Raw genomic sequence first — 27837 nt, forward strand, 5'->3', positions numbered from 1 at the left:
GTGCCTCCAGCAGCTCGCAGAGCAGGCATCTGTCATGTAGCGGGGGTAATATATAGGTTAGCATCCTTCTCCTGTGGTCATAAATGACAAGGAAGGAGAGCAGCTGCATGCTTTAGCTCTCCGCTCTCCCCGCGCGGCACAAGGAGGAGAAGCAGAGTGCCGTGGGGCATCTCGCATGGGGAGAGAGGGAATGGCTCAGCATGCTCTTGCAAGCACCCCGGGGACACACAGAGTGCCTCTCTGCCAGATAATTGTCTTGGCTGAAGTGCAGGGTAGGGAGTTGGGAGGAGGGAGCCTGCCCTGTGCTACTACATGCAGCAAAGGGCGTTTTCCACCGAGATTTTCCTCCTTCACTCCAGCTGCAGCCTCTGAAACCCGTGCTGAGGAGCCAAAGCCGTAGCAGTGTGTGGGTCAGCTTAGAGGTGAGATCCGGTGAGGAGATGCTGATCTGCCAGGCCTCCTCACTCCCATGCCGCTCCAAAATCATCTGCTGGGAGTGCTGCCCTGCCAGCACCACCTGCTCTTTCTGCCCCGGTCTGTGGCTGAGCTGGGCTCTGGGCTCGGTGCGGCTGCCACGGTGGGGTTTGCGGTGCAAGGGAGGGTGGGCGCTCCCCTCTGCATGCTCTATAAAAAGAGCCACGCCAGCACAGCTCTATCTATAGCACAGCGAGGGAGCTGCTTGCAAGAGGTAGCGCAAGGATTCCAAATCTGAGGGGTTTCTCCTGTGCTGCTTGGGAATGCTCCAAGGGCTGTGAGATCTCTCTGCCAGCAGGTATGTCCTGGCTTTCCCAGGATTTCCTGACTGTCTGCACCCTCCCCAAGGGGTCTCGTTGTCACACTTCTTACCCAAAGATTGGGCTCTCCCCAAATCCCTCCTCTTTCCTGCTCTTCAGGGCTGGGATTTCACTGCAGCACAAGGAGGCTGATGAGGACAGCCCCGGTGAGACCCCAGGGTGTCTGGCTTTGGAATGGATGCTCAGCGTCTGCCTGTGCCTGGTCCTTCTGCAGTAGTCTCAGGGCAGCTGAGACCTTTCCTAGCGAAGCTGGTTGTGACACTTGTGACCCACAATGTTTGTACCAGAGTACAAACATCAGCCGGCTGATGGGGGTTTGCATTTTGCCCTGTGCTTTGAGGGGGACACAGAGGGTGGCTATATGTCCCTGGCAGCCAAACTCCACATTTGTGGGTGCCACAGCATCACCCTGGGGTTTCACCAGCACCCAGATTTGGCTGGACATCGGTTTGCTGTGGGTGCAGAGCAGCCCACAGTGGTGGGCTCTGCTCTTGGCTGGTGCCTGTCACCCTCTGGGGGTGTTGGCTGTCCCCTGAGACTCCCAGTGCCACCCATCAGAGCATCCTCCAGCTCTCCCTGAGGCGGCGGTACCAGGGAGTGTGTCTCTTTAACGAGGCTGGGCTTGGAGCAGCTCTGCTGCTGGCACAGGGAGTGAGGGATGAAGTGAGGGCGGTGAAGGAGCCAGTGCCAGAGAGGGAGCCTGCAGCAGGGAGAGGCAGGGAAGGACTGCTCATCCCCCCTGGGTACCACAGCCCCTCATCTGGAGCGGCAGGGAAACCCACCCCCAGGGCTGAGGGCTCTGTAGAGGGCAGGGACCCAGTGGGTGCTGAGCTGAGCCTGCAGCCCCTGTACCATCCTCATCCTCCTCCTCCAGGTAAGGGCCGGGGGGGAGGGCGGGGGGGGGGGGAGGGGACGGGAGACTGGGACCCTGCAATCACTGGGTGCCCTGGGGTCACACCATCACTGTTGGGGCAGCCCTGGATAGCAGGAGGGATGAGAGGTGGGAGAGGAGGTAGCAGGGCCACAAGAGTGCTGAAATCACCATCCATCAGGAACTTGACAGGCTGGCTTTAATAACTGCTGGGAACATGCCCCAGGGTATAAGCAGCTGGTCCCTGGACCATGCCACAAATGTCCTGTGGCCAGAGGAGCAGCGAGACCATTCTGCAGGGCTGCCCCACTGGGATGTGTCTGTGTCAGGGGAAATCTCTAGGGCTGAGATACTATTTTTGGGGGGTGCTGGTGCTAGGGTACATCAAGGGCAAGTAACTCCTGTTCCCTGGCCTGGGGCTGACGTTTTCTAGTGGTTTTAGCAGCTCTGGGGAGCTGAGGGCAGCAGTGCGGGTCCTGGATAGTGGTCCTGGATGCGGTGAATGTGCCCAGACATGTATGCATGCGTGCATGCACGCATATGTGTGCGCAGCGGACTCTGTTTTGACTTCCTAGGGGACAAAGCAGCAGTGCCAGACAGAGGACAGCACCACAGGCACTGGAGGCTCAGGCTCAGGATAACTCTTCACCCTGTCCCCTTCACCTGCAGCTGCCAGAGTAATTCCTTTTCCCTCCACTCCTCCTCTTTGGGCTCTGCAAAGCAGCGTGCCCCACAGGCACTGGGCAGCAGCGCCATCACCTCCTGCCTCTCAGGCCTCCTCCCTTCTCTAGGAGTTGAGATGAATCCTGCATTTCTGTCCTTGCACCCTGTCCCAGCAGAGTGATGTGGGATGCCCTGTAGGGAGGGAGGTGAGGGGAGTAGAGGTAACATGGATAAGCAGGAGGGGTAGAGATGCCTCCTCACTCCAGGTGCTGCCACAGAGGCTTGGGCTCCTTTCCTTCCATCCTTCTCTTGTACCAGCCTATGCTTCCATCACCAGTGGAAATTTCCACTGGGTTTTCCTTTGCCGGGGCTGGCCTCATCCTTCCCCGGGACTGCGCTGCACCTCGGCGCGGGCGGCTGTTGCTGCAGCAAGTGAAACTCTGACAACTTCACAGGCTGCTACAGACAGTCTGCTGGGCTCTGGCGCCTGGCTTGCGGCAGCAACCTCGATAGAAAACTCAACTTGCCCACGGGTGAGAAGAGAAACATTAAGTTATTCTGACCTAGGGAAGAGTTTGCTCCTTCCTGCCTTTGCTGGAGGGCTTTCTGCCTCCAGAACAGTGAGCCACCCCCACGATGCTCCTGCCACAGCCCTCTCTGTATCGGGGATGCTGCTCGTTAAACCAACTCCTGTGGGAAGCAGGTGGGAAGGGAGGAAGAAAAGGGGGCTGCGAAGGCACTTGGTAACCATGTTGATGATGGGGAGGGGTTTGGGGACCTGTTGGTGATGCCACACTGGCACCTGGGGACATTATGCTGCCCCAGGGGAAAACGATGAAGAGGCCAGGGTGAGGATCGTTTGGTCTGGTTTTATTCATTACTGTGGGGCTTACAGCAGCCAGGACGAAGCACGGCAGGGCCAGATGGGCCCTGTTTACTCTGCAAGGGTAAATGTAAAGAGAAGTGATAAAAAGCAGCCGGGATGTCTTTTCTGGGTAAGGCCCTGGTAAACAAGCCGGTGGTGCCCCAGCTGGTGGGCGGCACAGCAAATAGCAGGCACGTTGCTGAGCATTAAGTTGGGTGCCTTGGGAACAAATGGAAGGGCTTTGGGGTGAAATCTCATCTATAATGGCTTGATGTGGCTGGGCTGAGGCTGTCCCCATCCCTAGAGCCTGGGTGGACACTGTGGTCAGGACAGAACCCAGCTGATGATGTTCCCAGTGGTGGCACAGCTGGTGTGGGGGAAAGCCAGGCTGTGCGCTGCCCCTGTGCCACCTTGTGTGCTGTGAGAGCAGTGTAGTGGGCTCAGCAAGGGTGTGAAGCACCCTGCGCATTGGGTAGAGGACTGCTGATGCTGAGGGGTGGTTGGATGGCCAGGACCTGCCAATATAACCCTGTAATGCCAATGGAGCATGTAAACAGCTCCCTTCCAGCATAATGGGCTTGTTTTCCCAGGATGGAGCCACGTTGCTAATGCACCTCTGTGCTTCTCAGGGGCTCCCTGCCTTGTGGCAGCCATGTGCTCCGTCCTGGTGCTGACTCCGAGGTTGTAGCCCTCCTCTGCTTTCAAGGGTGCTCTGGGAGAGGCACCCTGTGACCACACGCCGAGGGCACCCTGAGCCTCACGTTACTGATGCTCATACAACAAAGGCCACCAGAGAAGGGGGACCAGATGGTTGGCTTGTACCTGGCCTTGTCCTCGCCCCAGGCACGTACATGCTGAGCTGCTGGCACACGATGTGACACAGGGACCTCATTGCTGTTGGGCTGCAGGTCCTTGGGGCAAGCAGGGGATGCGGTATGGAGGGGGTGACCTGTGCCTGAAGCAGGACCCATGCACACTGTCCATGAAGAGGCACATATATGTATGAAGAGCTGAATATTTGATGTAGCAGGATGGAGTCACGTTAAGGAGATGCATTGGCTCCAGGCAGTCATCTGGGATGCTGCTCCCAGGTGATTTTCCCAAGGGGAAGAGAGGTGTGAAGTGGGTTGGTGCCCTGGCTGGAAGGCATACCCAGCCACCTCCCTTCGTGCCAAAGCATGGGATGCTGCTCTGGGCAGAGCATCACTTGCCCAGAGGCAGAGAGCATCGTCCCCCGAGCCAGGCTCCCACTTTGCAGTGCCATCACCTCTATGCTGCTCTTCAGCATAGTACTGACCTTGTTGTTAATTATTAAACCCCCAGCAAACATTGCTCGCTGTTTTGTCCTAGTTATGCTGTGGGCTTCTCGCCTTTTTTTTTTTTAAACAAATTACCCTGCTAACCTCTGTGGGTGGATGGAGATGGGAGCAGCAGATGCTCCTCTCCCAGCCAGTGTGGGAGAAGGTCTGGGAAAGCTCTGGAGCCACTAAGCTGCTTTGGGGTGGCCAAGAGATGGGCTGCATGTGGCTGGCTGTTATCGATACTGTTTAGGAGTCCTTGTTTGTCTGCTAGGGCTTGGAGATTTCATGTAACTGCTGCTGCACACAAGAAGTTATTTTACTGCCCATCAGCCAGGTTTATTTATCCGTGGGGTGGAAGAACTCTCTGTGGGCTTCTGTGCCTCCAGACCTGGTTTGCGGGTGGGCTGGGGTCTGAGCAGAGACCTCTGGATCCAGGTCCATGAGTTTTGCGGATGCTGTAGAGCAGCATCCCTGAGATGGGGAGGGTTGGGGACCTGCTTCCCTCTTGCATGCTGGGTGGATGGAATTGGCTCGTATACACAAGCCCCTTCCTGGTGGACCCCTGAGAACCCAGCACCTGCTTCTCCTCTGCCCACAGCTGCCTGCTGAGGGACCATGCCGGGCCTGTATGCCCTCTCCAGCTGGGAGGCTCTGCCCCTGAAGAGCTCGACGGTGAAGGCTTGTACCAACGGGTACTCCCTGAGCATCACTGCTCACCTCGTGTACACCAACCCCCATGAGGAGCCTGTGGAAGGTAAGGGGGAGCTATTTGGGCTGGCAGAGAGCCAGGCTGCCTGCCTGGTGCCTGAAAGCGCCTGTGCTGGAGAACAACCTGTCTCCAACCCACTTATGTCCTGGACCCCAAACCTTGCTCAGTTTGGGGATTGAAGGTGGTGGCCGGCGGTGTTGGGGACATCACAGACACCTGCATCACCCTGTGGACAGGGGAAGAGTAAAAACATTCCCAGTGCTGAGGAAGAAAGGGATATCATCCTCCCTGCCCTCCTCCGTGCTAATGAGGCTCTGGGTCCTTTCTGTGTGTTTGCCCCACTCTTGTGCACTTAAATTGCACAGTTCCTCACGGTGCTGCCATGGCCGTGTCCATGCCGGGATCTGCCTCGGAGCTCTCTCCCACCCACAGGCATATTTATCTACCCTCTGGAGGACTCGGAGGTTGTGGCTGGATTTGAGGCAGTGGCAGGCAGCCGGCGGGTGACGTTCCAGGTCCAGAACCGGCACCGGGCGCAGGACTGCTGCCTCCAGTGCGGTCCCAGCTCTGGCCGGCCATGCCGCTGTGCCAGCGGTGAGTGCTGTGGCATGGGTGATCCTGTTGAGTCCTCCCAACTGGGAGGCTCATAGCCCAGGGACTGCTCCTCATTCTCACTGATGCTTTTCCATGAGGACCACTGCTCCTCCCTGTGCCAGGGCAGCCCTGTTCCCTTTCCCTTCTGTTTGCCTCTCCTGGGTCTTTACGCTTTGCATGGCCTCTGTTGTTCTCTTTGACAGTACTTAGTGCAATTAACACCCACCCTTCCCCTACGTCGCTGACACCCTGCGTCCCTCCCCTGTCCAGGCCACCTTGTCCTGGATGAAGACACAGAGCGCTCCACCTTCATCATCGTCACGGGCGCACTGTGCCCGGCGGAGAGCCTGGCCATCACTCTGAGCACGGCGCAGGAGATGGCCACGCTGCCGGATGGGGCTCTGCGCTTCCTTGTGCCCCCTGTCCTCATGCCCTGTGTCCCCGCCGTCCCTGAGAGCGAGCCGGCAAGCTTGTGTGACGACAGGTTGGCCCTATGGTGATTTTCATGGCTTCCTCAGTCTCCGCCATCCCGGGGGTGGGAGGATGCTGATGCTGGGTGAGTGGGGAGGGTGGCAGAAGCTGTCACTGCCTCTCCCCCCACAGCCCCACCAGCTGTTTTGGAGGGCCGAGTGCCCGGAGCCAGCCGTCGCCCGCGGTGCCTGCAGAGAACACGGATGTCTTTCGCAGACAACCTTTCAACCCCTTTCCTTACGAGTTTGCCTTCGAGCTTCTGGTGAAGGGCCCCTGCTTGCTGGCAGGTAGGTGGGCATCTCAGATGGTGTTGGTTGGTTGGACAAAATCTCCCAAAACACAGGTGACATGCCTTGGGATGGCATCCCCCGGTCCCTGCATTCTTCTGAGGGGACACAAGCCCCCTTCCCAGGCAGCTTCTTGCGCTCCCTATCAGCAAAGAAACCCTTTCCCCATCCCACCCCTGGGGCTGAGAACATCCCCCAAAGTGTCCCCACACGTGGCTTTGGGCAGCTCTGGGTCAGCAGCCTTCTTCCCCAGGGAGAAGCGATGGCTGGGGGAGAGGATGGGTGAGGAGGGCATGGAGGGCAGCGGGGATGCGCTCCTGGCCACCAGTCCAGTTAATCCCATTAGAGCTGGCAGGGAACAGCCACCACCACAACACCAGGTCTGGCACAGGCGAGGAGCCCAGTAATTGGGGTGCCAAGGTGTTGGGCACAAGGAGCTGCCCCGCCACCTCCTCTCCCCCACAGGGCTGGAGAGCCCATCCCACGCCCTGCGAGCCGATGCCGACCCCTGGGCCAGCTCTGCCACTACCACCTGCGTCACCCTGGCCGAGCCCCACTGCTACGACAGGGTCCTGGAGATCATCCTCTACCCCTGCGGTGAGGGGCATGGTGGCTTTGGCGGGTTAGGGGGGAAATGGGGAATCACTCGAAAGCATCCGGACCATCCCCACCTCCCTCTGGCACAGGGTGGCTCTGAACACCCCTGTGCCCCTCAGAGCCCCACCAACCCCACCTGGTGATGGAGGACGGCATCATGACATACCCCGAGTACGAGGCCCACATCCGGAGCCGCTGGGATTACGTGCGAATCGCCAGGAAGGATGGCAGCGGCGAGAGACAGGTGATGGGTCATGGCCACAGCCAGTCCAGCAGAGAGGAGGGGGATGGGGGAGGTGACAGGAGGGGGTCCTTAGTGCAGGCCAGGGGGTGTGAGAAATCCCCTGGCCCGCCTGCCTCGCAGGTGGCTTTCGTGCAGAAGCGTTTCCACAAAGACATCTTCTACAACCCTGTGCTGATGCTGAACTTCTGCCCGGTGGCGGAGAGTGTCCCTGGGGACCTGCAGAGCACCACCCGCGAGGTCCTCTTCCTCGTTGACCATGGCAGCACCATGAGTGGCCCTGACCTCGATAAGGTCAAGGTGAGGCATGGCCGTGGGACACTGTGGGGCTGGGGATGCTCCCAGCATGACACATCCTTAGCAGCCCTCTGCGGTCCGCGCTGTCACCCCAGGAGGCTTTGCTGGTGGCCCTGAAGAGCCTCCCCTCAGAGACGCTGTTCAACATTGCCGGCTTTGGCACCGACATCAAGCCTCTCTTCCCATCCAGCCGCCTCTGCAGCAACGTGAGTGTCACCAGGCAAAGCCTCCCAAGCAAACCAGCCCCTCTCCGTCCCCCATCCTGTGGCTCCCTGGCATGGGGTCAGGGCTGGCGAGCCAGGGGACCGCTGCAAGGCCAGCTCTCCATGCGGGCAGGAGACGCTGCGGTGTGCCTGCGAGCACCTCAGCGAACTGCAGGCGGACACAGGTGGCACCAACCTGCTGGTGGCCCTCAGCTGGGCACTGTCACAGCCGCTCCGCCATGGCTACCCCCGCCAGCTCTTCCTCTTCACTGACGCAGCGGTGGGCAACGTGGGCAGGATCCTCCGGCTCGTACGCAGGCAGGCCAGCACCGTCAGGTATGGCTTTGGCACCACGGTGGGGTCACGGTGTTCTCCATGTGCCCTGGGCTGTTCCTACTGATTTCTCCTTTTGCAGCCCAAAACCTCACATGCAGCAGCCCTGAGTGTCTTTCACCCACTGCATCCCCCAAGCCCATGGTCTGGGTTTCCCTTGGGGTGTCCCAACCCAGCACACACTGAGGCAGCATCTCTGGCTACCAAACACCTCTGCCCAGCCTTGCTGCAGGGCTCACCACTGGGCTGCCCAGCCCCTGACACCAGTCTGGCCGTGGCTTTTCATCTCATGGCTCTCTCCTGCAGGTGCTTCAGCTTTGGCATGGGCCTGCGGGTGTGCCGGCGGCTGCTAAAGGGCATCGCCAAGGTGAGCCGGGGCTGTGCCGAGTTCCTGAGCCCAGCTGAGAGGCTGCAGCCCAAGGTAACACCTGGGTGAGGGTGGTGGGGGAGGCATGGGGGCCACCATGGCATCCAACACCGGCTCCTCTCCCTGCTCCAGCTGATCAAGTCCCTGAAGAAGGCAATTGAACCAGCTGTCAGCGACATCACCATCGACTGGTATGTCCCTGACAGCATGGAGGCCCTGCTCTCACCCACCGAGCTCCCGGCCCTCTACCCTGGTGACCACCTCATCAGCTACTGTGTCCTCTACAACATCGCCCGCTTCCGTGACAGACGCCCACTGGTACAACTGGCATCACCCCCTGCACTGCCCCAGCGTGGGCAGAATGGCACAATCCTGGTGCTGCCGGCTTCTCCCTGTGCCAGGGGTCCTGATGGCAATGCCCTCTCCCCCCAGGGCGGGGATGGTGCTCGGCAGGGCTCCCGGGGCACAGCCTTCCCCTCCCAGGAGAAGGTGCCCAGTCCCAGGGAGAGCCGCCAGCTGGCCCGGAGCACCCTGGGATCTGGGGATGCCTGCCTGGAGCTCTCTGCTGGGGGCACAGAGACGTCGGAACAGAGTGAGTGGATCTGGTGCTGGGGCAAGGGACAGGTGTGGGAGCTGTGAGCTGACAGAGTGTGTGCTCTCTGGGCAGGTGTGGACACTGTTTCGGGGGGAGATATCTGGAAGCGGATTTACCAGCCCTCCTACATCCAGGAACAGTACGTCCTGACACACTGCTCCGTCAGTAACGACTACAGTCGGGGGCTGCTCTCCCGGAGCTCCACCAGCAGCGAGTCCACTGGTTCCCGCGATGTGGCCCCTGAGGGTGGCTCCTCAGCCCCTGGTGCTGATGCCACTTCCCAGCAAGGCCAGAAGAGCCTGTCCCTCTGCGAGTCCTCCACCAAATCTGCCCCGCTGCCCTCTGCACCGACTGGTCCCAAGGTAGGGATGCCAATGGGTTACGAGGGCTCATGGTGAAGACGTTGCTCCCAGCTTAGCTAGGATCTCGCTGCCCCATTGTGCCCGGACACATAGCCATCAGGCTGGAAATGGAGCACTGTAGCCTGGATTTTAAGCAAGAATCAGCCAAGGGTGTTGCAAGAAGGCTCCTCATGTGGTTTTGCCTTACTGCAATGGGGCAGCTGAGGACCAAGCAGCTGGTCCCCCAATTTCCCTAGCCCGTAGTAATCTGGGTGGCTAGCAAACCCCCTCAGCCAGCTCAAATCCTCACTGATGCTGCAGAAATCAAGTGAAAATAGCTGGGCCGGCACCAGGTAATGGATCTGTCAAGCTGGAAGGCAGGAGGTGCGCTGGCTGAATTCCTGCCTGGCTCCTTCAGCCCTGGCCAATGTTGCTTGACACTTTGTTAGTGATGGGCTGCATCCCATCTGGGTTTAAAACCTAGCCAGGTAACTGGGAGGGGAGAGGCATCTCCCTTGGTGATGATGTCCTCGAGGCCAAGTAAGGCCAGCTGTCACCCAGCTCTGGGACATGCTCCTTCCCAGTGTCACGGGTCAGGTAACCTGCTCCTGCTGCACAGCTGGTGGCCTTTGCTGTTGAAATGTCAAGCGTAAGTGATTTCCCTGCAGTGTAAATGAACCCACCTATGCTCCCTGCTGCTGGGGTGAGAGGCAGCATGGGCACCGCAGCCCTGCTGTAGCTTTTAGGTGAAGCATCTCAGTGCAGGGACATGGCTTCATGCTGGGGACCACATCTCATCGTAGCATCATCTAGCCTGAGCAATTGAGCTAATTCCGCCTCCTAATCCCCTTCCCCCTCCCCCCTAAAAAAAAATTCCTGCCAACTCCTCCTGCTTCGGTGTCAGCTTGAGTCAGCCCCAGGGTTGTTTGCAAACTCCTGTCTCCGTGCTGTCGGTCCTTCCCACGCGCATCAGGAGCTTAACGAGCATCACCCACCACCCTGGGAGGCTGCTGGGTGCCAATCTGCAGAGCAGCAGGGCTGTGTGTCTGCCTGCAGCTCCATCCAACAGCCAGCCAGGGCTGCAGGTGCCCCATCATGGCTTGGCACAGGCTGGGCTCTGTGCTGGTGCCCTTGCCAAGCTCATAGTCAGCTTCCCCCTCTCTGCAGGTGACAGTGGCCCTGAGCATGGAGGAGCTGGCGCGGCGGAAGAAGGTGCTGGCCCGTGCTGCCCTGGCCAGCCGCAGCTTTTCCTCACCTCATGGGGAGCTAGACACTCATCAGCTGTGCCGGGCATTGGAGAAAGTGTCACAGAAGAGGAACCGGTCCCTGGAGGGGCATCTGGATGAGCTGGGACCCCAGGGACAGCAGCTACAGCCCAGTGCAGTGGAATCAAGTGTGTGCTGGCTCTGGGGGGATGAGAGCAGTAGGGATGGAGACGGATGTGTCCTGATTGTTAAGCCCGCATCTTGCCATTGCCCAGATAACCTCCTGTCACCCACAAACCTGGACTGGGACATGCTGGTGGAGCCCTCCTACCTCTTCAGTACCTCACCTGTGCCCGAGCAGGGGGAGCCCAGCCTGGGCGATGCTGGCCTTCCTCTGCGCTGCCAGGTTGTGATCCATGCACTGCGAGCCGGCAAGCCCGTATCCTGGGAAGTGACAGCGTCGCTGGAGTCACTGCTGCAGCCCCGGGAGGGGCGAGGCAGGGAGGATCCCCCTCGGCGAGTGGGCAAGGCGTGGGACAAGCCACTGCACCGCTTGGCAGCACGCTCCGTCATCCGGGACAACGAGAACGCAGCACAGCGGGAAGCTGAATTAGAGCAGGGTGGGTGCCAGTGCATGTCCCCCCGACCCTGGCACAGCCCCAGCATCCCCCCACCTCTAACTGCCTCGCTCTGGGCAGGTTTCGCCCGCCGGTTTCGCCTGAAAGCCGTGCAAACCAGCAAAGCCTGCAATGTGCCTTCCCTCTACACCCGCCTGGTGCCCGTGGATGGCACCACGCAGGCAGCCCTGCCCACAGCCCCCGAGGTATGGGGCACAGGTATGTCTGGGGGCCCTGGTGTGCCGGGGAGGGGGCAGTGAGGGGACATAGGGCTGAGGTGGCACTGTCCGTTGCAGCCAGCTTGGCCAGCCGGCCACGAGCTCCCATGGCACGAAGCCGGCACAACAGGAGTCCCTCAGCGGGTCCAGGCCAGCAGCGGGATGTGGAGGAGCAGGATCAGGTCCCCGTAGACGCAGGTAACAATCCAGGCCCTTAAACTGGCTTATGTTCCCCAGGGACGAGGGATGTACCTGAGCATCAGGGGCCCTGTAGACACTCAGCTGGTGGCTGTGTGGTGCTGGTCCTGATTGGAATGCTCTGGGTGCCTGGGAAGAGGCATTGATCTCTGCCTCACACCGGAGGGGGGTGACATGAAGGGAAGTGTAGCAGTCCTGGGCCATAAGGGTCCCAGGAGCCCAGGGGGCCTCGGGACTTTGGTCTTTTGCAGAGCGAGCTGAGACCCCTGGCTCTCCAGCCAGTGCCTCCTCCACAACCTACGGATGGGAAAAGCAGAACTGCTCAAACGGTGCGTCCAGGGTGGAGGGGATTGTGGGCTGGATGGTGGGGGCCAGAAGTTGTCCCCATCACCCTATTGCTGGCAGCCAAGAGCTGGAGCATCTGCTGTGCCCACGCCTGCCATGCTGCCCAGAGCATGAGGGCTGAACAACCCTTGCAGGTGCTGGGGAGCACTGCAGTGCCCTTGCTCAGCTCCTACCCCCTTGCAGGGCCCCCAACTAGCCCCTCCACCACCTCCATGGGCTCCCAAAAATCCACGGAGAGCATTGCTGGCTCCAGGTGAGGCTGCAGGGTGGCAGGTACAAGGGCCAAACAAAACGGCACATTGGGTGCTGTAGGTCCACTGTCCCTGCGCCAGCTCCTGCAACTTAAGGGGGAGGCTGGTGCTTCAGCCCCTTCCCTGCAACAGGCTGCAGTCCAGCTGCCCTTCGGGAATTAGACCCCACCATTAACTCACCTGTTTGCCCCCCAGGTTTAACCTGAGCAGGCGCAGGGGGCCCAGCCTGGCCCTGCGCCCGCAGTGCCTCAGCCCGGAAAGTGAGAGCTCCAGCAACCACGCCAGCCATGACTACCTCCCGTTGGTAAGGACCCTGTCCCCATCCCACCTTGAGGGGGGAGCAGGCATCTTCCCTGCCAGGTTGCAGCCAAGTCACTCGGGCAATGCCCGGTGGCACCCAGACGAGCTTGCAAACCCCATGGATGTCTACTCAGCCTTGCTGCATGTTTGAATGGCCCTGTGGCCTTGGCTGGCTTTTGAGGAGGGTGCATGTTGGGCAGTCCCTGTGCCCCAGGGATGCTCCTGCAGCCCTCACCCCTGGGTGCTGGGGCAGCAGTGGGTCTGGCCCTCCCAGTCAGCTGCCCCTCCATTGCAGGTGCAGCTGCAGCAAGCCCGGGGGCCCTTCCAGCTCACAGAGAGCTTCTCTGAAGTGGTGCAGATCCCCCTGGACCGCCTGCGCCGGGCATCCCCATATGCCTCTCACCGAGCCAGCCTCAGCCCTACATCCCCAGGAGCCAGGAGCAGTCCTGAGGCAGGGCCTGGTGGTGAGGAGGGCAAGGAGTCCACCGCATGCCCACAGCCCGGCTCGCCCCCATCCTGCAGCACTTGTTCTGAGGTCCCCAGCGCAGCCGTATGGGCACAGGTGGACAGTGGGCACGGCTCTGAGTCCGACACTGGCCCCCACTCATCCGCCCCCTCTGAGGCTGGTGTGAGTTGGCAGGATGTGGGGCCAGAGGACCTGGAGAGTGCCAGCTGGGCCACGGCGGTGGCCTTGGCGTGGCTGGAGCATCGCTGTGCTGGCTTCTTTGAGGAATGGGAGCTGGTGGCAGCCAAGGCAGATGCATGGCTGCAGGCGCAGCAGCTGCCAGAGGGGGTGGACGTGGGCTGCCTCAAAGGGGCGGCCAGGCACTTGTTCCTGCTGCTGCGTCACTGGGACGAGAACATCAAGCTGAACATGCTGTGCTACAACCCCAACAACGTCTGATGGCCGCCGGAGGGGACCAATAAAGATGCCTGGCTCCATGCTGCCTGCACACACATTTCTGCTACGGGCAGGGAGCTGTCAGACCTGTCCAAGCCATGCTGGGACTCACCAGAGCCCTGTGAGGGTCACCCCCTTCCCACCCATCTCCCCTGGGAGGGAGCAGACAGAGCATTAGGAAAAGCCATGCCTGAGGGATCCCTGGGCTGCATCAAGGTGATTCAAAGATTGAGGCAAAGCGGTTTTGCAGATCCTCTCTTAACCTTAACCCAGAGGCTGCTCCCCTGCCATGGGCTGGGAATGGAGCTCCCACAGCCCCAGCAGCTTCCTGCTGCAGGTGGGGCAGGCCGAGGCACTGCACACAGCACGAGGACTCTGCGGCCGGGGAAGGGCACATAAAGCCCCCTTTATTGGGGAAGTCCTGCCTGTCAGGGGTCCCCACGCTGCCCCGCTTTGCACAGTTCCAGGGCTTGAGGCCCTCCTGGGATGGCCAGGGGCAGCTGGGAGCCAGGTGGGGAAAGAGCAGGCAGAACGGTCAGTCCCAGTAGCTAGTTCCCATCGTCCAGCCAGCCATACTTTCACTGGGCCTTCTTGGAGATGGTTGCAGGCCTCCTGCTCCGCGGAGGGGTGTGCAGTGCTGACGGAGGGGCTGTGCCGTACCAGAGCTGGAGCAGGATCAGTCCATGGCAGATGTGAAGGGAGAGGGAGCTGCAGACAGTGGAGGGGTAGGTGTTCCAGCAAAGCTCGATTACACCCAGGAGCAGCACCCTGTGGGGAGCAAAGCTGGGAGTCAGTATGATGGGGGACGCACCAACCACCCTTGCTCCCAGACCCCCAGTGGACGGGTGCCCCCCCCCCCCGGCAGCACATACTTGGGCATGTGGGCGAGCTTGGCGGTAGGGGTGCACCAGAGTAAGTAGGGCAGCGTGTGGAAATACCAGACGTAGAACTGGTAATGCAAGGAGCGGCTGCAGCAAACACCCAGGAGGTTGGAAGAGAAGAGGACAAAGACAATCTGTGCGCTAGCATTAAGGGTTCAAACACAGGAGGCTGGAGGTGTGATCCTGCCGCAGCTCCCCGGCCACACAGCAGAGATCTTTGCCTAGGACGGGCTGGTTCTGACAGCACAGCAGGACCGTGAGTCTGCAAATGTCAAACCCAAGGTCTGCCCTGCCTTCTCCCCATCTCCTCGCAGCCCACCCTGCCAAAGGATATTGTTGACAGTCAAGGGAGTGGGTGGGTCTTTCCTTTCAGCAGGATCCTTCAGCAGAGCCAGGATGCTCTCCTTGGACCTGAGGAGGAAGAACAAATGTCAATCTCAGCTGCTGAAGTCTTTCCCATTCTGACCTTTCCCTGGGAACCACCATGCCTGGGCACGCGTTCTCCAAAATGGAACAGTAACTTGCCCCTACTCCTGCTTGCAACCCCAGAATCACAGCATAGTGACACCAGGGCGGTTACAGACGCGTATCCTGCATCATGGGTGTTGATGGGGATTGGCTGACTGGGAGCAGAACCTGTGGAGAATCTCGGGTCTCACCTGTGCCACCGGTGCTGTGCGAAGAGCCCCAGGCCAGCCAGGTGAGCCAGGAGCAGTGTGGTGTGGAAAGCCCGATCCAGGAAAACCTCTTCTGGGAGGAAGCGCCAGTTCACTGTCCATTTGAACTGGAACTGGCGGCCCAGGTCGAAGGAACGGGTCAGGTACCCCACAGGGTTCACCAGCAGGAAGGGCAGCCCCAGAACCACCTGCCAGAGACATACCAGCACCCTCGCAGCAGCCATAAGCCAAGTCTCCACCACCCCTGGCACCTCCCAAGAACGTCAGCACCACGTGGGGCAATGGGCATAGTCAGCCAAAGATGGAAGCGCTGTGAATTAGATGATTTATCCATGTCCAGCTTGCTGTGTGGGGCCAATTCAGATGCTGGTGCTACTGTATACCGACCCGGAGACCTCCAGCCTCCAGGAGAGCCAGGCAGGATGCTGCAATGCAGGCACAGCAGCTCACTACCGATGGGGCTGCCAGCCTGCTCCAGCAGCTGATGTGAGCAGGGACCCACCTGGAGCAGGGCACAGATGCAGAGCTTGGGGATACACCCCAGGAGACCAAATCTCTGGAGGAGGAGGAAGAGAAGTCCAGGTGCGAAGAGCAGGATATTCATCTTCACGGACACAGCCAGGCTGAGGGAGAAACCGCATTACTACTGCGGCACCCAACACGAGTGCCTAGGCAGCCTCCTCTCAGGGGCTGAGCTCACTCTCGTACACAGCATGCCACAGAGAGCAGCCTGTGCCCTGCCCCCAGACCCTCACCTGAAGAGGAGGCAGCCCCAGGACCAGCGCTCCTCCAGGAAGAAGTTGATGGCAAGGAAGAGGATGGCCATGGCGACGGGGTCATTGAAGAGACGCAGGACAAAGATGGAGTGGATGCGATAGGAAGCACAGCACATGAAGAAGAAAACGTATGGGGGGACCTAGCAGGGAACAGAGACATAAGGGCAGTGAGCAGCCTGTCCTGGACCCTGTGCTGCCACAGAGCCCCTCCAAGCCTCAGCCCCCAACCCTGTCCTCCTGCCCAGCCCATTTCGGCTGGGTGAGGGCTGAATAGAGCAGGAGAGGTCCTGAGGCACTAGGCAAGCTCCCCTGGCTCCAGACTACCTTGTTGGTTCGGCAGTAGATGCGGAAGACGAGGAGGAGGTTGAGGAGGTAGAGGCCAGCAAAGAGGTACTGGGCCAGGCGGATGTCAGTGCCGCGGCTCGTGGCGTAGTACAGGCCCAGGAAGATGTAGACAAAGCCAGCAGGATAGCTGGTGAGAGACAGGAGTGAGGGGCTGCACCCTGCTGCCCCCCTGGGATCCCCGGGAGCCCCCACTCATGGGGTGTTCGGCCATCCCTGTCACTCACACCAGCGGCCCTGTGTCACCCTTCAGCTGGGTGTAGTCGAGGGTCCCGTTGGCAAAGCCCTCCACCTCCTGCATGTACGCCTTCCAGTCGATCTCGGTGTCTGCGGGAACGGCCAAGGGTCAGACAGGATGGAGGGCACTGCAGGGAGGTCTCCCCCTCCTCCAGACCCCATGGCGCAGCTCTGCACCCACCAGCCTTGCTATCAGCCATGGTTCCGGACCCCATGGACCTATCCAGGGCTCCTAGCTCCTACTGCCACCCGCCATCCCCTCGGGGATGCTGTCAGTGGCAGCCTTGTCACCCTGCCAGCAGGTTCACTGGCCCTGTCTGTCTCCCCTAGATCCAGGGAAGCCCCCCAGTACTGCCCAGCCCTGGGACGAGCTGTCACTGTCCAGAGGGGATCATAGAGTGGTTTGGGTTGGAAGGAACCTTAAAGCCCACCCAGTTCCAACCCCCTGACATGGGCAGGGACACCTTCCACCAGCCAAGGCTGCTCAGAGCCTCATCCAGCCTGGCCTTGAACACTTCCAGGGAGGGGACATCCCCAACTTCTCTGGACAACCTATGCCAGTGCCTCACCACCCTCATCGGGAAAAATCCTCTCTCCCCTCCAGGACGAACTGTCACTGCCCGGAAAAGACCCTTCCATGCCCCCAGGACGAGCTGTCACTGCCTAGAAGGGACCCTTTCCTGCCCCCCGAACCCGGGACGAGCTGTCAGTGCCCGAGAGGGCCCTCCCCTGCCCCGTCCCAGGAGGAGCTGCCACTGCCCGACCCCCCCAGACCCCGCACTCACAGGGGACCCTGCGGATGACCCAGAGGTTGACACCGCCCTCGGCCAGGCAGAGGCAGGCCGCCACCAGCGGGGTGTAGCTGGGCTCCAGCAGCGCGGATCGCCGCCCCCGCCATGCCCGCCGCAGCGCCGCCGCCGCCGCCCGCCCCGCCGCCATGGCCGCCGCGCGTTCCCGCCCGGAGTGCTTAGGGCGCCGCACCCGCCGCGACCGGAAGCCGCACGTGGGGGCGGCGCGCAGCACGTGGCGCCCGGAGGGTTCCCCCCCACCCCGCCCGGCATGGAGAGGCGGCGCGCGGCCCCCGGCAGCGCCCGGTACCGGCAGCGCCGCTTCTGGGACGCGCGATACCGGCAGGAGGGCGCCGAGCCCCGCGAGTGGCTGGGGGGGCTCTCGCGGTTCCTCCCGCAGCTGGAACCCGAGCTGCGCCCCGGGGACCGCATCCTCGTGCTCGGTACGAGCTCGGTGAGAGCCCGGGGGGAGGGAGCGGGCGGGCGAGCGGGGCGAGCGGTCCCGCCAGTGGATGCGCCGGTGCCGGCCGCGAGGGGGCGGTGCCGCACCGGGCCGGTACCGGCTGCGGCTGCCGGTGTCACCGCCCGGTAATCCCACCTGCGGGTTGATCCCCCGCCCTCCCGCGCCGGGATTAGGCGGGTGTAATCACAGATCCTGTTATCGGATCAGCCGCCGCCAGCTGCGCTTAACAGCCCCCAAATCCTCTCCTCCCCCCCGCCCCGGTATCCCCCCCGTCAGCCCCCCCGTGGAGCGGCTGAGCCAGACACCCCTCCATCACTCCCTCCCTCCATCGGTCCATCCCTTTGTCCACTCCTCGTCCTTCTGTCTGTCTTTCTGTCCACCTCTCCATTATTCTGTCTCTCCGTCCACCCCTCTGTCCCTCCGTCTGCCCCTTTTTGCCCCCCTTCCATCCCTGTCTGTCCCTCTGTCCATCCGTCCACCCCTCTGTCCCTGTGTCCACCTCTGCATCACTTTGCCCACCCCTCTATCCGTGCTTCCAGATGCTGTGCTGCCCTCGTTGCTGTCCCTTGTCCCCCATAGGCTTTTGTCCCACAGCACTGGGGAGGGGGCGGAGAGGTGGGACTGGAGGAGGTCCCCTGCCTCTTCCCTGCCTCCAGCATCCCTGCGGCTGCCCTGCATCCCACCCTGGGGTGAAGGGATCCAATGTGCAGGGGCTGCTCTCACCTCACAGGTCCAGGAGCCCAAAGCACCCACCTTGCAGGAAGGGGAATAATTAAAATTACCCAAGCACTCATTAATTAGTGGCGAGGCTGGTGCTCCCTCTTTCCCTGCCCTAGCCTATCTGCACCCTTCCTTGGGTCTGAGGGAAGTGGGCAGGGGTGCTGGCAGCCCCTGTGGGCACCCTGAGCCCCCGGCTGAGCCGTGCCCCCACGCAGGCTGTGGCAACAGCGCCCTGAGCCACGACCTGCACGAGCGGGGCTACACCGACGTCACCAGCATCGACTTCTCACCCGCCTGCATCGCGGCCATGCGCGCCCGCTATGCCCACTGCCCCGGCCTGCACTGGGCTGTCATGGATATCCGCGCCCTCGCCTTCCCTGATGCCACCTTCGATGTCGTACTGGAGAAGGGCACCCTCGACGTGCTGATGGTGGAGGAGACTGATCCCTGGGATGTCTCGCCCCAGGCAGCTGCCGCGATGCATCGAGTGCTGGCAGAGGTACGGGGAGGTGGCGAGGGGCAGAGGGTGGCCCTACCCCAGTTTGAGGTGGGTGGAGGTGCAGAATGTCCCCTTGCCACCCTGCTTCCCTCAGGATGGCCCAGCCAGTGGCTTTTCCCACCCCTGACCGGTGCTTCTCTCTCTGCCACCCTGAAAAGGAGCACCGGGGGGCTCTGAGCACCCTTGGGGCTGGGATAGCCTCCCCATTTCCCCACAGTGCCTTCTGCCCAGCGAGGTGGATGGAGCAAGATGCATCTCTGGGGACCCTGGGTCCTGCTGGGGAGCTGGGTGACCGCCCCCTTATTTACACCCTAAAGACAAAAGGGTGGCAGTAAAAATGGACCCCACCCTGGTCTGCGTGGCTGTAGGGGAACCTGAGGGTGCCCAGAGGGGACCTGGGGGACACACTGAGGTGGCCCTGCCAGCCAGCCCAGAGTATGGTGATGACCGTGGGGCTGTGACGGACTCTCACCACCCCCTCCCATCCCAGTTTCGATCTCATTAGCTGGGGTCCCCATCGTCTGGTCCGGCGTTGCCATGGCAACCTCCGTCAGCATTGACAGGGCTGTGGCGTTGCCACAGGGACGGGTGATGCCTCCAGGCCCTGATTAATTGGCAGCAGGAGGCTGGGACCAGATTGAACCCACCCCGTCATGGAGGTGTGGGTCCTGGCAGCCCCCCCTTCCCGAGGGAAATAACTGTGAGGATAATTAATTGCTGCACCTGCCCAGCAGGGTGCAGACGGAGGTGCTGGGAGGGTGCTCATGGCTACTTCCCCCCCCTAGCCCCCATCCTTTTGTGCCCTCCTGAGCTTTGCCCCCCATCCCGAGCCTGGGAGGGAAGGGTATCCCAGACGCTGTAGGTAGCAGGGCTGTCCTCACCATCCCTACGCTCCCTGCCAACACTGCTGCCTGTCCTTGTCATTTGGCCAAACCGTGAGGATTTAGTTCTTTTTTTTTTTTTTTTTTTTTCCCTTTTTTTTTTTCCCTTCTTAATCCCCCGCTCAATCCCTGCCCTCCCCCAGCATCGCTGGGCACCAGCCTCTGCCCACAGTCAGTCCCTGCTGTCCTCATCCCTGGGGGATTCACAGGGTGTTCCCACCCGCTTGCTGCTTTGCCAGTTCCCCTGTGCGGGTGCACTTGGGGCTGGCACCCCCCTTCTCATGGGGGGGGGCAGGGGTTTCACAGCCTCTGTCCTGCTCTCCCTGGGGAAACGTGAGGACCTCAAAATTCACGCCAGCTGTGGGGATGCCCCAGGGACAGCCCTGTCCTGGTGATCCAGGGGTGATGGGTCAGTGCCAGAGTGGGGAGCAGCTGCCCCCCCCCCGCTCCCCCCAGCGCCTGCCAGCGGATGGAAAGGTTTCCTGCGCCCGTCTCTAAGCAACGGCTGTCAGTGTTCTATTAAGGAGGGATGGGATGCGGGATGCCTCTCGCTCTGCTTGATACGGAGATCCCTCACTGCCCCTAACCCCAGGATCCTCCCCCATGCCTTTCAGTTGTGAAACCATGGGGTCTTTCCAGGATGGATTCATCCGGCACTTTGCAGGAGGGCTGCTGAGCTGGGTGCCCGGGAACGCAGGGACCTGCCATCTCCTTTTCCTGCCCAAACCCATAAAGGATTGGTTCAAAAGCCCCCACCGCAACATAGCAGGGGACGCACAGGCGGTCCTCTCTCTCTCTCCGTCCCTGGCCCCAGCCAGTGCTGAGCCATGGATCTTCCTGGCAGGATTAAACCAGAGCTCAGGACCCCCCCTCGGCCGCAGCCCTCTCCCCTGCCGCAGTGGTGCTCAGCCCTTGTTGGGGAGTTCTGGGGGTGTCCCTGCCTGGGGCAGGGTGCTGGCGCGGGGGGCAGCTGGGGGGCTGGCTGCCTGCCCACCCGCCCCGGGCGCTACCTTTGCATGCCGAGCACGCGAGCGCTGGCCGTAAAAGCCTTTTGACATTGGATAAAGCCAAGCAAGAAAATTGATGTTCTTTTCCATCCTGTTAGCGGGGGCTTAGTTCCAGCAGGGAGAAAATGGTGATTAAAAGGGTCGAGTCCTTTCCAATCCAACCTTCTCCCCCCGCGACTTTGGATGCTGGGTGTTGGCAGGGAGGTGGCACTGGGTGCCCTGGGGAGGGGTGGGTGCGATGGGGGTCCTGCGCTGCTGTAGCGGGGGGGCAAATGCCCAGGAGGGGGAAGCTTTTCCCTGCGCCAGGATTGAATCCCCATGCCGTCTGCAGTGGATGGGGGGAAGAGTTTTGGGTGCAAGGAGAGGTTGTGCGTGGGGACCTTCGTTCCCCGTTGCCACGGGGTTGTGGGTGGTCTGGGGACATGCCAGAAATGGCGGGGGGCAAAGTTAGGACAGGAGGTTTGGGGGGGTGAGGCTGGGGAGGACGTTTGGCAGATGGTGTCTCTCGAGAAGGGGCCGTCCCTGCCAAAGGGGGTGAGCCTCACTGTGTGTCCCTTGTGTCCTGGGGGTTCTCCTGCTGCAGGTGAGCCGGGTGCTGCGCCCAGGGGGCTGCTTCATCTCCATTACCTTCGCCCAGCCCCACTTCCGCAAGCCCCACTATGCCCAGGAGGCCTTTGGCTGGTCCCTGCGACACGCTGCCTGCGGGGATGGGGACGCCGGTGCCTTCCACTACTTCCTCTACGTCATGCGCAAGGGGCAGCCCCTGGACCCCTCTGACCTGGCCCTGGGGCGCCGGCTGCACCAGCACCCCGCGCCCCCCGCCCCGCCGCTGCCCCCTGCTCCCCCAGACGACGAGGACTATCTTCTTGCCATCCAGCTGTGACCCGGGGGGCTTCCCTGGGCTCCCCCCACCCTATAAAGCCTTAAGCTGCTTCCCCCTCACGGGTGGGGGGACACGGAACTAGTGTGTGTCCCCCAAGGTGCCCAGTGATGTGAGGAATGGGAGAAAAGCCAGGCGGGCTTGGCCACCTCCTGAGGGGCAGTGGGACACTCCAGGGAGCGGGAGATGCTGTGCCAGCTCCCCCCAGCCCTTCCCTCGCCTGGCTGGAGCGCAGCCAGGGCTCTGGGCTTTGCAGCCGGTAATGAAACCAAATCGGGTTTAATTCCACCCATCCATCTTGTGGGGAGCAGCTCCCTGCCCGTGTCTGTTGTTCCCCCCTCCCATGGCACAGGCAGCGAGCAGCCAGACTGGGGGCAGGATCGGGGGTGCCCGCTGCCCCCCACCCTGCATTGGGACCCCCAGAGCAGCCTTCTCGGCCATGGGGGTGCACAAGGGCACTGTGTCCTTGGTCACCCCTGGATGGGTGGCAGGGGGTCTAGGCTGGGACGTGCCAGCGTGGGGCTGGGGGCACTGTGGGGCACGTGTGCAGGCACAGTGGTACATCTGCCCCTGTCCCCGCTGTCCTCACTCCTGGCCACGGTTACAACCCCGGTGTGCCGCACAACGCCTGACCCGTGTCTGCCCGTGCCTAGAGCTGGCAGTGGGGTGACATGCGTGTTCTGGGGCGGGTGACAGGCGTGCCACCGTGTGCCAACAGGGCTGCCTGTGCACGGCTGCTGGCACGGCAGCTGCAGCGGGTGTGCAGGTGCCACCAGGGGTGTCCCCAGGGGCTGTCTGGGCACCGAACTCCCCCAGGGTGGGCAACACCAGGGGGACATGGAGAGGACCCTTCCTCAGAGAGTCGGCAGTAACACACCGGAAGGCGCGAGCCACTGGGCTGCTATTTCTGGCAAAAGGCGTAACTGGGTCAGCTGGTGGCTCCCTCTGTGCCGGGAGCCAGCAAAGGACTCTGGGGTCAGCCTCCCCCCACCCCATGCCACCCCATCCCGCAGGCACCCCGAAAAGCAGCTGGTGCCTGGGAGGGACAGAAAGGAGCAGCAGCTGCTGGCCTCGCCTTGGTACATGAATGTATTTTATTCACTGCATTTTGTTCACCAGTACAGTGAAAAATGGCATTTAAATTTACAATGGATCATTCGTAGAACATCATGACACAAGTATACTTTTTTTCCTTTTTTTTGTGGTTTTTTTTTTTTCTGAGTTTTGTTTGGTGTTTTTGTTGTGGGTTTTTTTTTTTTTTTTGCGTCGTTGTCTCCATAAATGCCACTCGTAGGTTATTGAAAAAGATGACGAGTTTCTCATGCACATCAGACCCCCCCGAGAAGCTTCTTAAAAAATAAAATTAAATTAAAGTACAAAATTAAAAACAACGACTCAGGCCAGTCCTCGCCCTCCCTGCTCCCCTCCACGGCCCTCAAGCGAGGGGCAGCGCCGGGACCCCCCCAGCACCCACAGCCACCCCGAAGGGAAGGGCTCTGGCCTCGGCGCTGCTGCGAGGGGACGACGGTGGCCGATGGTGCTGCCAAACCCTCCGACCGGTCCCGCTGCCGGTGGTGGTGGCTGGGCTGGGGGTCCCTGGTCCCCTTCTCACATCTTCAGCTCTCTTGACGCTCCCTCCATCTTTCTCACCCCCCTTTTTTTATTTCCCCCTCTCGGTTTTTTCTTCTTTTTTTGTCTTTTTTTTTCTTATGGAAAAAAATATGAACCTTTTTTCTTTGTTTGTTTGTTTGTTTGTTTGTTTTCCCGATGCGGTTGCTTCAACATCTCAACGTCAGCAGATCGATTTTAACAAAGATTCGGATATAAAAATACAAATATGAGGAGTTTCTGTTTAAAAAGAAGCGTGCCGGAGTGGTGGGGCTGACCCTCGGCCCCAGGACCGGGCGCCTGGGCCACCAAGCTCATGCAAAAAATGATGGAGCAAAAAATGTCTCTGGACAGCAGCGCTCCCCCCACTCGCCCCGGGATTCGGGGGGACCCCCCCCCGCCAAGGAGGATGGGGGACACCTGCGGCGGAGCGGGGGGGGTCTGTGCCCCGCCCCCCCGGGGAGGGGATCTTTGCCCAGGGTGGGGGGCTCGGCGGGCTGTGCCCCCAGCCCAGCCCCGGGGGGGGGCGGAGGGGTAAAGTGCATGGCTCGGGGGGGGGTGGTGGCCGCGGGGCCCCCCCAGGGCCGGGATGGGGGGCGCGGGCACGGCGTCCCCCTCCGTGTCGCGGTCCAGCCAGCATGCAGGGCCGGGCAGGCTGGGAGCAGGGCACGGCCTGCGGGTCCTGGCGGAGGGTCCCGGCTTACACCCCCGGCGGCGACTTCTCCGTCATGCCCTTGAGCACCTCGTCTATCCGGTCATCCTCGATCACCACTGCGGGGACAGGCGGGGGGACGCGTGGGTGAGGGGACGCGTGCCCAGCCTCTGCCATCCCCCTCCCGGCTCTCGCCCCACTCCTCACCCCAGGAGGGCCCCAGCTGTGCCCCCCCACCCCAAGATGCTGGGGGGCACAGCTGGGTGCGATGGAGGGGTCGCCTTCCCCCATGTGGCTTGGGTAAGGCAGCATCCCCCCCCGCAGCCCGCTGACAGCCTCTGGATGGGTGGTTTGGGAAGGGGGGGCAGGAAAGACTAGGAAGGACCCCCCCTTCCTCTCTGCGGCAGCTGCTGATGAGAGCAACAGGACTGGAATGGGTAATGACCCAGCGGGGGGAGCACCGCCAGCTCCGCGGGGGTGGCAGCCAGACCCCCATCAGCATCACCCGCTGCGCAAGGCACCCCCCTCCTCACCATCAGCATTGCCATCAGGGGAGCCGGACAGGCCCCCGCCACCAGAGCAGGCTGCATGACCCCCCACCATCAGCATCCCCATGGTGGGGCTGGACATATCCCCCCTCCCCCGTCAGCACCATTGCTGGGAGGCTGGGCAGACCCCACCAGCATTACCATCAGGGGGACTAAACAGACACCCCCAAAACATCAACATCACTGGCTGGGCAGATCCCCCCCATCACTCTCAGGGGTGGTGGACAGATACCTTCCCCCAACACCGCTACTGGGGTGCTCAGCTACCCCTTCACACCACCCTGGAGGTGAACTGGCCAGATCCCCCATCATCAGCATCACCGGGGGAGCAGCCAGACCCCCCCATCACCCCCAGGGGGTCTCTGCCAGACCCACTGCAAAGAGGGGGCAGACAGAACAGGCAGCGGCTCATCCCCCCTCTAGACTGGGGTGCATTTGGGGGTTGGGGAGCTCTGTCGTCCCCCTCCTTTTGCCCCTGCAGCTGAAGGAGGGGGGTTTGCCTATGAGGGTCCCCCAAGGAGGTGGGGTGGGGGCTGCAGGGAAGGCAGGGGCCATTCTCAGGGGACCCCAAGGTACCAGAGAGGATTGATGGTGACAGATTGAGGTGCAGGGGAAGGGGGAGGGCATTTATTTGGGTCCTGATGGAGGCAAGGGGAACTGCTGATGGGGTCCCTGGGGAAAGCAATAAAACCAGGAGGGCAGAGAGGCACAAAGATTCATGGAGTGCTGGGGGGACAGTAAACAGGGAGAGGGGGTGTTTGTTGATCAGCATCGCCGGTGGCTGCTGCTGAGGGTCTCTGCGGCAGGCAGAAATGTGGAGGGAGAGAGGTTTATGAGGCTGGGGGGCTTGCTTATAGGAATGAAGGGGGGACAGTCCAAGGGGATGTGGGGAGCAGCTCTGAAGGGGTTCCGGGGGCACTTGCAAAGGTGCCGGGGGGCAGCCCCAGGGATGCTTGAGGATCGCCCCTGAGGCAGCCCCAGGCTGGGGGCAGCGCTGGGGAAGCGGTGCTGGTGTTTGGAGCTGGGACAGGGGAGCCTGTCGCTCTGGGGCAGCGCCGGGCACAGTGCAGAGCCGGGGGTACCGGGGGGGTGCCGGGGGGCAGTGCCGGGGGTGCCGGGGGGCAGAGCTGGAGGCTCTGAGGATCCCGAGGCCAGTGCTGGGGATACTGGGGGGCAGAACTGGGGGACGGGGGACGGACACAATGCTAGGGAGCCGGGAGTCCCAGGAATGCTGTGGGGCGATGCCGATGGTGCCGGCAGGCTGCGCCGGGGATGCGCTGGCGGCTGGCGCGGATGCTGGGGATGCAAGGGGACAATCGAGGGGCCCGAGGATGCTGTGGGGCGGCGCTGGGGATGCAGGGGCCAGTGCCCGCTGTGCTGCGGGACAGATCGGGGGTGCCGGGACAGAGCTGGGGATGGAAGGGCAGATCCGAGGCTCCTGAGGATGCTGTGGGGCGGCGCTGGGGATGCCAGAGCCAGTGCCGGGAATGCCGGGGACGCAAGGGCGCAATCGAGGGTCCTGAGGATGCTGTGGGGCAGCGCTGGCGACGCTGCGGGTCAGAATTTGGGTTCTCGGTGCAGAGCTGGGGCTGGAAGGGTAGATCTGGGAATCCCGGAGATGCTATGGGGCAGCGCTGGGATGGAAGGGAAGATCTGGGGCAGAGCTGAGGATGCTGTGGGGCAGAATCGGGGGTCCCGGGGCAGAGCTGGGGATGCAGATCCGGAGCTCCCGGGGATGCTGCAGGGCAGAGCGGGAGATGGAAGGGCAGATCCGTGAGTGCCGGGGATGCTGTGGGGCAGCGCTGGGGATGCCGCGGGGCAGCGCTGGGATGTCAGGGCAGATCCCGGGGAACCGGGGATGCTGCAAGGCAGAGCTGGGGATGCTGTGGGGCAGAGCCGGGGATGCTGTGGGGCAGCGCTGGGATGTCAAGGCAGAGCCGGGGGTGCCGCAGCGCGGGTGCTGCGGAGCCGGGGCGGGGGGTACCTCTCTTGGCGCGGCCGATCTGTCCCAGCTTGGGGGGCCGCTTGCCCTGGTTGCCCCCGAAGAAGGCGTTGGTGTCCTGCAGGCGGCAGCTGAAGGGCAGCTCCCCCGCCTCGGGCTCGGCGCCGTAGCGGCCCACCTTGTCCTCGCCGTAGGGCAGCACCTGCGACATGGCGGGGCCGGGCCGAGCCGCGCCGGGAGCCGGGAGCCGGTCTGCGGCGGCGGCGGCGGCGGCGGGGAGGAAACCCGGGCGGAAGGATGAAGTCATGCATCCGGGGGGAGCGGGGACCCCCCCGGCGGGGGGCGGCTCCGGAGCGCCGCGGAACGGCGGGCACCGGCACCGGGACCCCCCGTGGGGACCGGGGATGGGGGGAAACCCGGACCCGGCACTGCCCGGCGGGGTGTCCCCAGCTCGGGGTGTCCCCGAACGTGGGGTGTCCCTGCGGAACAGGGACCCCGGCACAGCCCAAAGCAGGGTGTCCCTGAACGTGGGGTGTCCCTGCGGGACAGAGACCCCGGCACTGCCCAGCCCTGGGTGTCCCTAAACATGGGGTGTCCCTGCGGAACAAGGACCCCAGCACAGCCCGGCTCCGGGTGGCTGCCCCAACTCGGAGTGCCCCTATGGAACAGGCACTGCCAGGGACCCCTGGCACAGCCCAGCCCAGGGTGACCCCCAACTCGGAGTGTCTCTGCAGAACAAGGAGCTCCTGGCACAGCCACGGATGCCCAGCACAGCCCAGCTCAGGGTGGCTGCCCCAGCTCGGGGTGCCCCTAAATGTGAGGTACCCCTGAGGAGCTGGGAGCCCTTAGCATAGACAGGGACTGCCAGCACAGCCTAGCTTGGGGTGTCCCTAAATATGGGATGTCCTTGGGGAATAGGGAGCCCTTGGCACATCCAGGAACCCTGGCACAGCCTGGCTGGGGGGGGGCTGCCCCGGCTTGGTGTGGCTGCCCCATCTCGGGCTGTTCCTGCAGAACAGGGAGGCCTTGGCACAGCCACGGACCCCCAGCACAGCCCAGCTTGGAGTGGCTGCCCCAATTCGGGGTGCCCCTAAACATCAGATGCCCCTGCAGAGCTGGGAGCCCTTGGCACTGCCAAGGACACCCGGTACAGCCCAGCTTGGGGTGCCCCCAACTTGGGGTGTCCCTGTGGAACAGAGACCCCAGGCACAGCCAAACCTGGAGTGGTTGCCCCAGCTCGGGGTGCCCCTAAACACAGTGTGCCCCTGTGGAGTGGGGAACCCTTGGCACTACCAGGGACCCCAGGGTCAGACAGGTGCAGCCCAGCCGTCCCCTGGTGCGCTGAGGTGGTGCCAAACAGATCCCAAACATC

At 62.1% G+C, this 27837-nt stretch overlaps 4 protein-coding genes across 15 annotated transcripts; 2 read left to right on the forward strand and 2 right to left on the reverse strand.

Moving 5' to 3' along the window:
- The first annotated feature begins 293 nt into the window (after nucleotides 1-293).
- On the forward strand, nucleotides 294-13574 carry VWA5B2 (von Willebrand factor A domain containing 5B2). 12 transcript variants are annotated; one of them, XM_054075071.1, is made up of 23 exons: nucleotides 1429-1668; nucleotides 2241-2342; nucleotides 5093-5248; nucleotides 5636-5797; nucleotides 6068-6293; nucleotides 6401-6555; nucleotides 7021-7152; nucleotides 7272-7396; nucleotides 7517-7693; nucleotides 7786-7896; nucleotides 8027-8229; nucleotides 8533-8647; nucleotides 8726-8911; nucleotides 9026-9185; nucleotides 9261-9550; nucleotides 10697-10922; nucleotides 11010-11354; nucleotides 11433-11570; nucleotides 11648-11767; nucleotides 11983-12096; nucleotides 12296-12365; nucleotides 12559-12667; nucleotides 12959-13574. In XM_054075071.1, exons 3-23 carry the CDS (start codon nucleotides 5110-5112, stop codon nucleotides 13565-13567), a joined length of 3912 nt encoding a protein of 1303 aa, XP_053931046.1. In that variant the 5' UTR covers nucleotides 1429-1668; nucleotides 2241-2342; nucleotides 5093-5109; the 3' UTR covers nucleotides 13568-13574. The 12 variants fall into 12 exon arrangements, 9 of the variants coding, with proteins under 9 accessions (XP_053931047.1, XP_053931046.1, XP_053931045.1 ...); XM_054075072.1 differs by lacking the exons at nucleotides 1429-1668; nucleotides 2241-2342 and adding an exon at nucleotides 294-422; XM_054075070.1 differs by lacking the exon at nucleotides 2241-2342.
- A 338-nt stretch (nucleotides 13575-13912) lies between these two features.
- Nucleotides 13913-17454, reverse strand: ALG3 (ALG3 alpha-1,3- mannosyltransferase). Its single transcript, XM_054074801.1, has 9 exons — nucleotides 17263-17454; nucleotides 16468-16567; nucleotides 16223-16370; nucleotides 15878-16038; nucleotides 15625-15745; nucleotides 15105-15310; nucleotides 14779-14856; nucleotides 14437-14580; nucleotides 13913-14332 (listed from the first exon to the last, which is right to left on the reverse strand). Exons 1-9 carry the CDS (start codon nucleotides 17414-17416, stop codon nucleotides 14143-14145), a joined length of 1302 nt encoding a protein of 433 aa, XP_053930776.1. The 5' UTR covers nucleotides 17417-17454; the 3' UTR covers nucleotides 13913-14142.
- A 35-nt stretch (nucleotides 17455-17489) lies between these two features.
- Nucleotides 17490-23259, forward strand: EEF1AKMT4 (EEF1A lysine methyltransferase 4). The gene is made up of 3 exons (XM_054074802.1): nucleotides 17490-17708; nucleotides 18664-18947; nucleotides 21419-23259. Exons 1-3 carry the CDS (start codon nucleotides 17537-17539, stop codon nucleotides 21716-21718), a joined length of 756 nt encoding a protein of 251 aa, XP_053930777.1. The 5' UTR covers nucleotides 17490-17536; the 3' UTR covers nucleotides 21719-23259.
- A 575-nt stretch (nucleotides 23260-23834) lies between these two features.
- Nucleotides 23835-26775, reverse strand: CAMK2N2 (calcium/calmodulin dependent protein kinase II inhibitor 2). The gene is made up of 2 exons (XM_054074803.1): nucleotides 26508-26775; nucleotides 23835-24094 (listed from the first exon to the last, which is right to left on the reverse strand). Exons 1-2 carry the CDS (start codon nucleotides 26770-26772, stop codon nucleotides 24024-24026), a joined length of 336 nt encoding a protein of 111 aa, XP_053930778.1. The 5' UTR covers nucleotides 26773-26775; the 3' UTR covers nucleotides 23835-24023.
- Nucleotides 26776-27837: the final 1062 nt, after the last annotated feature.

Source organism: Cuculus canorus, chromosome 9 (genome assembly GCF_017976375.1).
Source record: "Cuculus canorus isolate bCucCan1 chromosome 9, bCucCan1.pri, whole genome shotgun sequence".
In the NCBI taxonomy this organism is placed as follows: domain Eukaryota; kingdom Metazoa; phylum Chordata; class Aves; order Cuculiformes; family Cuculidae; genus Cuculus; species Cuculus canorus.